This window comes from Erithacus rubecula (assembly GCF_903797595.1).
Source record: "Erithacus rubecula genome assembly, chromosome: 3".
Lineage (NCBI taxonomy): Eukaryota > Metazoa > Chordata > Aves > Passeriformes > Muscicapidae > Erithacus > Erithacus rubecula.
In genome coordinates this window covers 137817490-137829949 of record NC_136689.1, presented here as the reverse complement: position 1 = coordinate 137829949, position 12460 = coordinate 137817490, and the positions used below count along the sequence as shown (strand labels likewise).

General features: G+C 40.8%; 2 protein-coding genes across 11 annotated transcripts in view; one reads left to right on the top strand and one right to left on the bottom strand.

Annotated features, from left to right (window-relative positions):
* The window catches only part of LOC306800227 (leucine-rich repeat-containing protein 14-like), a 28360-nt gene extending 27042 nt beyond the window's left edge, over positions 1-1318 (bottom strand). For 5 of the 10 annotated variants that reach the window (XM_079302172.1, XM_079302165.1, XM_079302167.1 and 2 more), the window contains exon 1: positions 1253-1318. Coding sequence is in view for 5 of the 10 variants with exons in the window: in XM_079302166.1 (XP_079158292.1) it covers positions 29-321 (293 nt within the window). In the remaining 5 variants the exon portion in view is untranslated. Of the gene's footprint in view, positions 1-28; positions 811-1252 lie in introns of those variants that run through there. The other 5 variants (XM_079302166.1, XM_079302163.1, XM_079302169.1 and 2 more) reach the window with 1 other exon arrangement.
* Positions 1319-1506: 188 nt separating this feature from the next.
* Positions 1507-12327, top strand: LOC306799050 (ATP-dependent DNA helicase Q4-like; the record flags this gene model as incomplete). Its single annotated transcript, XM_079299566.1, has 11 exons — positions 1507-1684; positions 3982-4015; positions 4100-4236; positions 5072-5215; positions 6258-7033; positions 8285-8372; positions 8473-8566; positions 10645-10755; positions 11678-11779; positions 11901-11993; positions 12308-12327. The coding sequence occupies exons 1-11, from the start codon at positions 1601-1603 to the stop codon at positions 12325-12327; spliced, it is 1683 nt and encodes a 560-aa protein (XP_079155692.1). The 5' UTR covers positions 1507-1600.
* Between the last annotated feature and the right edge of the window lie 133 nt (positions 12328-12460).

Sequence of the window (12460 nt, the reverse complement as noted above, 5' to 3'; positions counted from 1 at the left end):
TAGCCATGCTGCAATTCCCAAAACCCACCTGGAATGGCGGCTGCGTTCTTCCGGCTCCTGCTGGAGTTGATCCACCACACCCTGGATCACGGCCTGGACACAGTCGGTGCAGGAATGATCCCGGAGCAGCTTTCGGTGCCCCACGAGCTGCTGGAGGTGGAGCTCCGGGAATGGCCAAGTGGCCACCAAATCCCGCAGGGCCAGGGATCTTCCATCCAAGAATGCCACTTGGAAAAGGACGGGATAGAGATGGGAGGGAAGGGTGGGAAGAGGGTGCTGGGCGACGATGTGGCGGGCGCAGAGGAGAAGGAGAGAATCCATGGATTCTGGAGGGCTGTGGGAATTAGGTAAAATTGGAGGGATGCCTGAGACAGAGAAATTGAGAATTAAGAATCAAGCATCAAGAAATGCTTTGACTAAAAAGGGGCTGACAGAACTGTGTGTTTACTGTAATTTACAGTGCTGACAAGAACAGAAGCACAGCAAGGCTACAAGGTGAGGTCAAGAGCTGGAGTGCACAAACAGGATGCAAGGACATAGGCACCACAGGATAAGGGAGTCCTCAGACCCCTGAAACCAGGAAAACTGGTATCAAAGTCCAGATGATGACCAAAGGATGATAAAGAGAGCATGCACAAGGAGGCAAAATGAAAAGTTCATCTGAGAGGAAGATTATTTACTTCATCCCAAAGAACCCCATTTGAACACCAGGGCAAACAAAAGAGGAACAATGTGCAGAAAGAAAAAGGCGTGGAGTTAATTTTAATGTGAAGCAGAGTCAGGCAATGAATGTGTATTGGGTGCATTGTGTAGTCCAGTCTGCAGAGAATAAAAGGAGAGGTTGCCAAAGGTGTGCATGGTTTTGGAGGAGCCATCCCCCATGCACCTCAGCACTGAATAAATACAGACCTTCTCTTATAACTTGTTTTCTGGGTTATAGTTTTTTCCGCGCTTTACTCCCAGCATGAGGAACCACGAGGGGAGAATTCCAGGGAAACCCCGAATCCAGGGATATCGCGAAGAAAAGGGAAGCAGTGGGAGAAGGTGGGGACGGGTTGCGATGGTACCTCCTAAAAAATGGGGTCCCGGAGTACCCCCGCCCCCAAGTACACCCCAAAATCCCTGAAGCATTTCAAGCCCCTCCGTGAATCTCGAAATTCCCAAAGGGTTCCTAAAAGTATCCCAAAGTCACCTCAGGAATCCCCAAAAACCGGCTTTGCCGCCCTCCCCCAACATGGCGCCCCCTACTCACCGCCCGCCCGCAGCCCCAACTCGCCCCCAGCCCGGACGGAAGCTTCACTTTCGTGTCTGCGCGTTGCAACAACCAATCAGCGAGCGAGAGTCGCCCAGAGGGCGAATTAATTGCAGCTGTCTGTCGTTGTTTTATTCAATTCTCATTGGCTCCACAGCGTCGTGGGCGGGCGCTTTGCCGTTCTGCCGTTCCATTGGTTATTTTTGCTGGTGTATATTAGTTTCTGCTTTCTAATTGGCTGGCGCTGGGCGGGAGCGGGAGGTTCGCTCTGAGGCGGCTCCGGGTTCCCAGCCGAGCCTCCCTCCATGTCGATCCCTGTTCCCGATCCCCGTCACTGATCTCCCGGCCATGGAGCGGCAGCAGGAGCTGAAGGTGCTGCTGAAGCGCTGGGAAGCGGAATTCCTGCGGGAACGGCGGCGGAAACCCAACCAGGTGCTCCTGAGAGGCCGCAGCGGGGTTTTGTGAGGGGGGAAATACCTGAGGGGAATCCCTGGAATTTGGGGAGGGCGTGGGCGGGGTGCTAGTTTGGGGGTTTGGGGGCACTCAAGGTTGGTTTTGGGTGCTGTGGGGTCTTTAGGGTGGTTTAGGGGGGTCCTGGATGTGAGGATTTGGTTTAGGCGGGTTTTTTGGGGTGTCCTAGGGCCGGTTTGGGTACTCTTTGTTGTGCTTTAGGGAATTCCTGGAACGGCGCACGTTTGTTTTAGGGATGCCCTGTGGGGTTTTTGGTCTCCCTAGAATGGAGGGGGGTGCCTAATTTAGGGATCCTGGGGTGTTTGAGGGGTCTGAGAGTGTCTTTGGGGTGGTTTAGGGGTCCCTGGAATGAGGGGGATTGGTTATGGGGAGTCCTGGGGTTTTCTGGGGTGGTTGAAGGGACCCTTGAGGTGGTTTTGCTGCTTTGTGAGGTTTTGAGGTGGTTTAGGGGGGTCCTGTTTTTTTTGGGGGTGTCCTTAGAGTGGTTCAGGGAGTTCCTGGAATGGTCGGGATTGGTTTTGAGGGTCCTACAGGTTTTTGGGTCTCTGGGTGGTTTAGGGAGTCCCTGGAATGGGACAGGTTTGGTTTAGGGTGTCCTGAGGCTTTTGGGGTGTCCTTGCAGTGGTTTTTGGGGTGCTAAGAGGGTTCTTGGGTTGGTTTTGGGAATCCCTGGAATGGGGGTATTTGTTTTAGGGGGTTTCTGGGTGTTTTTTTTTTGTTTTGGGGTCTTTAGGGTGGTTTAGGAAGTCCCTGGAATGGGGTAGGTTTGATTTAGGGGGGTCCTGGATGTTTTTGGGGTGTCCCTTGAGTGTTTGGGGTTGTTTTTGGGGTACCTGTGGGGGATTTGGGGGGCTTAGGTGAATAAGAGCCTGAGGAGGGTCCTTGATGGGGTTTCAGGGCGGATTTTAAAGCGGCCAAATTTCCCCCGAAAAACCCAATTTCCAAAAAACACCCCCAAACCCCCCCAAAAAATCCAAAAACCCAAAAATCCCCCAAAAATCCAAAAGCCCGCCCCCAAAATTCCCTCCAAATACCCCAAATGCCAAAGAACCCATAATCCCATTTTCCAACCTCAAATCCCCAAAAACCCCCAAATCCTAAAAATGCAAAAAAATGCAAAAAAATCCCACATCTCCCCAAAACCCCCCAAATCTCCCCTAATTCCCTCCAAAAGCCCCAAATCACCCAAAATAACCAACCCCCCCACAAATCCCAAAAAAAACAAATCTATTCCCCAACCCCAAATCTCCAAAAATCCCCAAATGCCAAAAAAACCAAATCCCAAGAAACCTCAAATTCCTAAAATCCTCAAATCCCAAAAACACCCAAATCCCCCAAATCCCCAAAAAAACCACCCAAATCCCCCAAAAACCAAAATCCCATTTTCCACCCTTGAATCCTAAAATAGCTCAAAAAGCCCCAACTCTCAAATCCCCCAAATTCCAAAAATATTAAAATCTTTAAAAAACCCCAAAAATCCCCAAACCCCAAAAATCCCAAATTCTAAAATTGTAAGTCCCATACTCAATCTCAAGAAACCCCAAACCCCACAAAATCCAAAAATCAAAAAAAAAAAAAAACCCTGAATCCCCAAAACCCCCAAACCCCAAATATGCCAAATCCCAAAAAACCCAATTCCACAAAACCTCCAAAAAAAAAAAAAAAAAGCCCCAAATCCCCCTAAATCCGATAAAAACCTCACTCCCCAAAAGACCCAAATCCTAAAAAAATGCCCAAACCTCAAAAACCCCCAAACTGCAAAAAAACACATATCACCCCAAATCTCAGAGAATTCCAAACCCAAAAAAACTTCATAAATTCCAAATCCAAAAAAGCCCCTAATCCCATTAAAAACATCCCAAATCCCAAAACACCCAAATCATATTTTCCACCCCTAAACCCCAAAACCCATGACCCCAAATCCGAAAACCCCCAAATCCCCAAAAATCACCAAAACCATTAAATCTCCAAAATCTCAAACCCTAAAAAACCCAAATCCCAAAACCTCAAACCCCCAAAACTCCCCAGTTCCCCAAAAATCCCCAAAACCCCCAACTCCAAAGAATCAAAACCCCAAATCCCAAAAGATCCCCAACTCCAAAAAAACCTCAAATTTCCAAAAAAACCCCAAATCCCAAAAACCTGAAATTCCCAAAAAAACCCAAATCCCTTTAAAAAACCCCAAATCCCATTAAAACACCCCAAATCATATTAAAAAAAAAAAAAAATCCTCAATTTTGTTCCTTTTTCCTTCCCAGGCCGATATTGAGGAGGCCCCGCCCGAGACCCGCCGTGAGTTTGGGGCAAATTTTGGGGTTTCCAAACCTCAAATTTTCCCAAAATTTCCCCCCCAAAATTCCTGGAATTTTTCCCCAGGGCTCTACCAGGAGTACAGGAGGCTGAAAAAAGCAGGGAAAACTTCGGAATCTTTGGAAAAAACTTCATCATTTTTGGAAAAAACTTCAGAATTTTCGGGACAATCGGGATCCCCTGAAATCCCAAAAGTGGAGCAGGTCCTAAAAATCCTAAAAAGTTTTGGGGTTTTTGAAAGTTTGACTCAATCCTAAAAATTTTGGGGGATTTTTTCTGGGATTTTGGGGTTTTCGGGTTTTTCCAGGTTTGGGGTCTTTTGGGGATTTGGGGTTTTGGGATTTGGGTTTTTTTCGGGGGGAGATTTGGGGGTTTTATAGGGATTTGGGTTTTTTTGAGATTTGGTGTCTGGGGATTTTGGTATTTTGGGGTTTTTTTTATTTTTTGGGATTTGGGTTTATTTCAGATTTTTGGGGGATTTGGGGGTTTTTGGGTCTTTGGTGTTTTTTTGGGATATGGATTTTTTTTAATTGGGGGGTTTTTGGGATTCTGGTGATTTTTTGAGATTTGGGGGTTTGGGATTTGGGTAATTTTTTGGGGGGGTTGGGGTTTTTTAGGTTTTTATGTTTTTTAGGATTTGGATGAGTTTTTTGGGGTATTTGTGTTTTGGTGGGGGCATTTGGTAGTTTTGAGGTTTGGGTTTTTTGGGGTTTTTTTGGGATTTGGGATTTTATGGGGGATTTGAAGTTTTGGGGATTTGGAGTTTTTTTCACTTTTGAGGTTTTTTGAAGGTTTGGGGTTCTTTGTATTTTGGGGTTTTTGACATTTGGGGTTTTTTGGGATTTGGGGCTGGAAAATAGAATTTGGGGTTTTTTGGGGATTTGGGTTTTTTGGGGATTTGGGTTTTTTGGGATTTGGGGTTTTTTGGTGGGTTTGAGATTTTGGGCAGGGATTGAACAGATTAATGGAATTTTTTAGGATTTTGGATCAGGTTTGAGCAGATTTGGGGGATTTTTGGGAATTTTGGTGTCGTTGCAGGCAGAAGATTCTGGATTTTGGGGCTCCCACCTGAACCGGGGTCCGAAAATTCCCGGGAAAAGTCGGAGTGGGAACCCCAGGCCGGGAATTTCAGCGGAATTTTATGGGATGAAGCTCAAAGCCAAACTGGGAACAATTGGGAAGGTTGGGAATGGGGGGAAAAGGGAATTTCCAGGGGGGATTTTGGGAGATCCTTCAACCCAAAATTTGGGATCCCAAAAGTTGGAGAATCTCAAGACACCCCAAAAATCAGGAGGTCCAAAATGAGAGATTTCAAAAATTTGAGATCCTAAAATCAGGGAGAGCCCAGAAGTTAAAGAATCCCAAAATTTGGGACCCCAAATGAGAGACCCCAAAAATTGGAGGACCGAAAAATCAGAGACCCCTAAAAGTTGAAGAATCCTAAAATCAGAAACCCCGAAAATCAGAGATCCCAAAATTTGAGGACCCTCAAATCAGAGAGATTTTAAAATTTGGGACCCTCCCAAAATTAAAGACCCAAAAAACTGGAGGCATCAAAAATCAGGGACCAAAAAAAGAGAACACCTTAAAATATTGGAGACCCCAAAATCAGAGATGCCAATAGTTAGAGACCCAAAAATCTGGAGAATCCCAAAATCAGAGATCCCCAAAATCAGAAACCTCAAAAACTGGAGACCAAAAAACAGGGACCCCAAAAGTTGGAGAATCCCAAAATCAGAGACCCCAAAAATAGGAGACCTCCAAATCAAAAAGCCCAAAATTAAGGACCCCAAAAATCAAAAATCCCAAAATCAGAGATCCCAAAAAATTGGAGACCCCAAAAATCAAAGATCCCTTAAATTCACAAATCCCCAAAATTAGGGACCCCAAAATTTGGAGAATCCCAAAATTGGAGACTCAAAAAGTTGGAGAATCCCAAAATTGGAGACCTCCAAATCAAAAAACCCAAAATTAAGGACCTCAAAAGTCAAGGATCTCTAAATTCAGGAACCCCCAAAAATTGGAGACGTCAAAAATTGAAGAATCCAAAAGTTGGAGACCCCAAAAATTGGAGACAACAAAAATCAGGGAGTCAAAAAAAGGGCGACCCCAAAACTTGGAGACCCCAAAACTTGGATTCCTCAAAATCCAATTCTTGCTTAATTTAGGATTTTAAATTCCAGAGGAGAAAAAAATCGGGATCTGACCTCTCCCTTCCTTCCAGGAACCCCCCCTGACCCCTCGGAGGACCCCAAATCCCAGGAGAACCCCAAAAATCCCCCAATCCCAAAAACCTCAGGATCCCGGAGCTGCGGAACCTTCGGAAAAATCGGAAAATCCTGAAAAATCTGAAAATTCTGAAGAACTCGATGACCTCGTCCTTCCTCCTTCAGTTCCAGGATTGGGGCCTCTCAAATTCCCAATGGGAACAAATTCCAATTTTTCTCCCATTCCCGAAAAATTCCAGAGGTTGAAGGAGAAGGTGGCAAAAACTTTGGGATCGTTGGATCCCGGTTGGATCGAGAGGTGCCAAGAACTCGCGGAAAAACCAAAAGAATTTGCGGAAAAAACGGAATTGGCGACAGAAAAATTGGAATTGGCGACGGAAAAAGTGAAAATTGCAACAGAAAAACCAGAATTGACAACAGAAAAAGCAAAATTGGCAACGGAAAAACCAGAACAGGCGAAGGAAAATCTGGAATTTACGAGGGAAAAAGGGGAAATTCGTGAATCCGTCGGGAATTCCGCGAGGAAACGGCCCCGGGAGGGCGGAGGAGCCGCGGAAATCCCGGCCAAGCTCCGGAGATGCCTCCAAGAACCAAATCTGGGAAATTTTGGGATGAGAGAAAACTTGGGAATTTTTGGGATGAAGGAAACCCAAGAGGATGAGGGAGAAAGGCCAGAATTCCAAAGTGGAGCTGGGAAGGCGACGAAACGATCGGGAAAAAAACTGGAAAAGGAGGAAAAAGAGGAAAAATCTAAACCTGCTCGTAAATCTCGGTAATTCTCAGATTTTGGGGGGTGTTTATGGGCTTTTTATGGGATTTTTTCTGGCTTTTTTGGGATTTTTCCAACTTTTTTTTTTCCAGTTTATTTGGGAGTTGTGTGGCTTTTCTTTTTTTGGCTCTTCACGGCTTTTTTTTGAGCTTTTTCCCGGTTTTTTTTTTGGGCTTTTTTGTGGATGTTTAGGACTTTTTTTGAGGCTTTTTTTCCAGGTTTTTGGGCTTTTTTCTGAGCTTTTTTCACAGCTTTTTTTGGTTTTTTCTGGCTTTTTTTGGGGATTTTTTCCTGGCATTTTTTGGGGTTTTTTCTAGATTTTATAGGATTTTTTCCCAACATTTTTTAGGGATTCTTTCTAATAATTTCACTCTTTTTTGCAGCTTTTTTGGGTTTTTTTCCCCATTTTTTTAGTTTTTTTTTTCCTCAGCTTTTTAGCAGGGATTCTTCTGGCATTTTTTCAGCTTTTTGGGGATTTTTTTTTTCTCGCTTTTTGGGGCTTTTTTTTACTGCTTTTTATAAGAATTTTCCTGTCTTTCTTGGGCTTTTTATTGGCATTTTGGAGGGTTTTTTTCCAGCGATTTTTAGGCTTTTTTCTGGGATTTTTTGGGCTTTTTTCCCAGCTTTTTTTGAGATTTTTTTTCTCAACATTTTTGGGGGTTTTCTTCTGTGTCTTTTGAGATTTTTGGTGGTTTTTTTTTGTTGTTTGTTTTTTTTTTTTTCTTTCTCCTTTTTTGGGGGTCTTTCCAAGTGGTTTTTTTTTGTTTTGTTTTGTTTTGTTTTGTTTTTTTCTGGCGTTTTTGAGATTTTTTTTTTTTCCAGTTTTTCTGGGCTTTTTTTCTGGCCTTTTTGGAGTTGCTTTTTTTGGATTTTTTTTTCCTGGCTTTTTTTTTTTTTTTTTTTTTTTGTTCCCTCCTGACTTTTTTGGGGGCTTTTTTTGGGGCGTTTTTTGGGGCTTTTTCCCCTAACTTTGCAAGACTGAAAGATACCAAAATCAGTGAGCTCAAAAAATTCCACAAACCAGATGTAAAAAAATTGAAGAATCCCCAAATTTGAGGACACCCAAAATCAGAAAACCCCAAAATCAGAAAAACCAAAAAAAAAAAATCTGAAAACCGCCCCCCAAAAAAATATCTGAAAAAAACCAAAAATAAAAAACTCCAAAAACTTTGAAAACCCCAAAACTAAAAAAAAAAAACCCTAAATCAGATTTTTCCAAAATTCCTGTTGGATTTAATCCCAATTTCCCCTCAGGGCCCCTCCTGGGAATTTCGTGCGCCTCAACCTGAAGAGAAAAACGTATTCCCGCGGATTCCAGAGGGGAAAATTCCTCCGGAAACAGGTGAAAAATGCCCAAATTTTTGGAATTTTTTTTGGGGGGGAATTCTACTCCTGCTGGAATTTTGGGATTTGGGAATTTTTTTGGGTTTTTCTTTTTCCAGGTTTGGAAGCAAAAATGGAGAAAAAAATTTGGTGGAGGAGGCGATCGATGCTTTCGGTGCGGCGGGAAAGGGCACTGGGCATCGGAGTGCACAGGTAGGATGGGATTTGGGAATTTTGGGAATTCTGAAGGGAAATTTTGGGAATTTTTAGGAGGGAATTTTGAGATTTTTTTGGGGTTTTTTTCTCAGATTTTTAACAATTTTTGGGGGATTTTTTAGGGGATTTCCGGGCGAATTTTTGGGAATTTGGAGGGAATTTTGGGGTTTTTTGAAGAGAATTTGGGGGAGGTTTTAAGAATTTTTAATGGATTTTTTTTCAGATTTTTAGGGAGATATTTTGGGAATTTTGGGTATTTCTGAGTGAATTTTTTTGGCATTTTTTGGGCAGAGGGTTTTGGGGATTGTTTTGGATTTTTTTGGATTATTAGCACTTTTTTAGGGTTTTTTTTGGGGATTTTTATTTATTTTGGGGGATTTTCTGATATTTCTGGGTGGAAATTTTGGGATTTCTGAGGGAAGTTTTTTGGGGATCTTTTTAGAATTTTTGGGGAGTTTTTGAATTTTGATTTTTATTTTTATGGTTTTTTTGGGATTCTTTTGGGAATTGTGAGGGGATTTTGGGGGATGTTTGGGGAATTTTGGGAATTCTGAAGGGAAATTTTGGGAATTTTTAGGAGGGAATTTTGAGATATTTTTTGGGGATTTTTTTTCTCAGATTTTTAACAATTTTTGGGGGATTTTTTGGGGGATTTCCGGGGGAATTTTTGGGAATTCGGAGGGAATTTTGGGGTTTTTTGAAGAGAATTTGGGGGAGGTTTTAAGAATTTTTAATGGATTTTTTTTCAGATTTTTAGGGAGATATTTTGGGAATTTTGGGTATTTCTGAGGGATTTTTTTTGGGCAGAGGGTTTTGGGAATTTTTGGGGTTTTTTTTTATTGTTAGCAATTTTTGGGGGGATTTTTGGGATTTTTATTTATTTTGGGGGATTTTCTGGTATTTCTGGGTGGAAATTTTTGGAATTTCTGAGGGAAGTTTTGAGATTTATTTTTTAATTTTTTGGGATTTTTTTTTCTCAGATTTTTTACGATTTTTGGGGGATTTTTTGGAGAATTTTTGGGGGATTTCCAGGCGAATTTTTGGGAATTCGGAGGGAATTTTGGGTTTTTTGAAGAGAATTTGGGGGAGGTTTTAAGAATTTTTAATGGATTTTTTTTTTTTTTTCAGATTTTTAGGGAGATTTTTTGGGAATTCTGAGGGGAATTTTGGGTATTTCTGAGGGAATTTTTTTGGGGAACTTTTTTAGAATATTTGGGGAGTTTTTGAATTTTGATTTTTATTTTTATGGTTTTTTTGGGTTTCTTTTGGGAATTGTGAGGGATGTTGGGGGGGATTTGGGGAATTTTGGGAATTCTGAAGGGAAATTTTAGGAATTTTTAGGAGGGAATTTTGAGATTTTTTTGGGATGTTTTTTCTCAGATTTTTTACGATTTTTGGGGGATTTTTTGGAGAATTTTGGGGGATTTCCAGGGGAATTTTTGGGAATTTGGAGGGAATTTTGGGTTTTTTTGAAGAGAATTTGGGGGAGGTTTTAAGAATTTTTAATGGATTTTTTTTCAGATTTTTGTGCAGATTTTTTGGGAATTCTGAGGGGAATTTTGGGGATTTCTGAAGGGATTTTTGGAAGGGGGGATTTGGGGAATTTTTTGGGATTTTTTTTTTAATTTCATTTTTAGCAATTTTTTAGGATATTTTGGGATTTTATTTTGGGGGGATTTTCTGGGATTTCTGGGGGAAAATTTTTGGAATTCTGAGGGAATTTTTGGGATTTCTGAGAGTAATTTTGGGGATTTTTTCTTTTTGATTTGGTGGAGGGTTGAGGAAGTTTTGGGATTTCTGAGGGGAATTTGGGGGATTTTTTGGAATTTCTGAGCGAATATTTTTGGGTTTTGGGGGATTTTGGGGAACTTTGAGGTTTGGGTTTTTTTTTTTTTTTTGGGGCAATTTTGTGATTTTTTTTGGGATTTTTTAGTAATTCTGAGGGGAATTCTTGGGATTTTTAGGGGGATTTTTTGGGGATTTTTGAGGGGATTTTTTAGGAATTCTTATGGGAGGTTTTTTTTTTTTAATTCTGATGGGATTTTTTTTGGGAATTCCATGTTTTTTGTTCACAGGAAAAGATTTGGGATCATTCCCAGAGGAAATTCCAGAGGATCAGGAGCTGCTTCCCACCCTGGAAGAAGTTGCCCAAAGAAGCAGCAGAGTTCTTATCCCAGAAATTCCTGGTGAGACCAAAAATTTTGGAATTTTTCCTTTTCCCAGGAAAAACTAGGGAGATTCAGCCTCAAAAATTGGGATTTTGGGCTCAAAAGTTGGATTTTTGGGGTCTCAAAATGTGAGATTTTGGACTTAAAATTGGAATTTTGGACTCAAAAATGTGATTTTTTTTTTTCCCCTAAAATGGAGGATATATCATAAAAAGGAGGTGGGTCCTAAAAAAAGGATTGGGGCTGGAAAATTTTGGATTAAAAATGAGGAATTTAGGTCTTAAAAATTGGGATTTGGGGCTCTCAAAATGTGGGATTTAAATCTCAAACTGGAATTTTGGCCTCAAAAATGTGATTTTTTTTTTCCCCCAAAAAGGTGAGGGTTTCTCATAAAAAGGAAGGAAAAAAGGGCCCTAAAAATCAGGATTTGAGCTCTAAAAATGGGGAATTTGGGCCTTAAAAACTGAAATTTCGGGGTCTCGAAATGTGGGATTTTGGCCTTAATATTGGAATTTCAGACTAAAAATGTGATGGGGAATTTGTCTCAAGAATTGAGATTTTTTTCCCATAAAAAAATGAGAATTTGTCCCAAAAAATTGGATTCTTTTCTCTAAAAACTGAAATGTATCTCCTAAAATCCTGTATTTCTCATAAAAAGTGGGATCAATCCCAAAAAATGACATTTTTTCCCTAAATATGATTTTTCTTCCCTAAAAAAAGGCGAAATTTTCCTTAAAAAAAAGTCATTTTCCCAAAAAATTAAAAGCTTACATTCTAAAAATGGAATTTTCCCTTCAAAATTTATGGAATTTGTCTCAAAAAATGAAACTTATGGTGCTAAAAATGTGATGTTCTATCCTTAAAAATGAGTGTTTTCTTCACCTAAAAATGGATTTTTCCTCTTAAAATCCCAAATTTTTTTCCTCTTTTTGCCCTCCAGATGATGGATCTGGAAATTCCAAGGATTTCCTTCAGGAATTTTCCCCTCCCCCACCTCCCGTGGATCCTCTTTATTCCCCAAACCCCGATGGGACAATCCCAGGTAAATTTAAAAAATTTAAATTGAAATATTAAATTAAAATATTAGAAAGTTTGTTTGGTTTTTTTTTTTTAAAGAATCCATTTTTAAAAAATTCCAGATTTTCACTTTTTTAATCCCACAGATCCTCCTGAAGAAGTTTTGGAAGCGCTGAAAATTTTGGGATTTGATTCCTTCCGACCTGGCCAGGCTGAGGCCATCATGAGGGTCCTTTCTGGTTGGATTTTCCCACTTTTTTTTTTTTTTTTCCTGGCTTTTTTTTCCCAAAAAAACTCTTCTCAAATTCCTAAAAATTCCCCAAAAAAATCCCCCAAAAATTCCTCTCAGAAATCCCAAAAATCCCCCCAAAAATTTCAAATTAATCCCCAAGAAATCTCAAAACAATTCCTTCAGAAATCCAAACCCCCCACCAAATCCCAAAAAAATCCCCTCAGAATTCCCAAAAATACCTCATAAATAAAAAAAAAATCCCCTCAAAATTCCCAAAGAAATTCCAAAAATCCCTTCAGAATTCCCAAAACAACCCCTCAGAAATCCCAAAAAATCGTTGAAAATATCCTAAAAAATCCCCCCCAAAATTTTGAAAAATCCTCAAAAAATCTAAAATAAATCTCAAAAAAATATATAGAAAATCCAAAAAAAAAAGTCTCTAAATTCCCCCATAAATCCCCCCAAAAAAGCCCA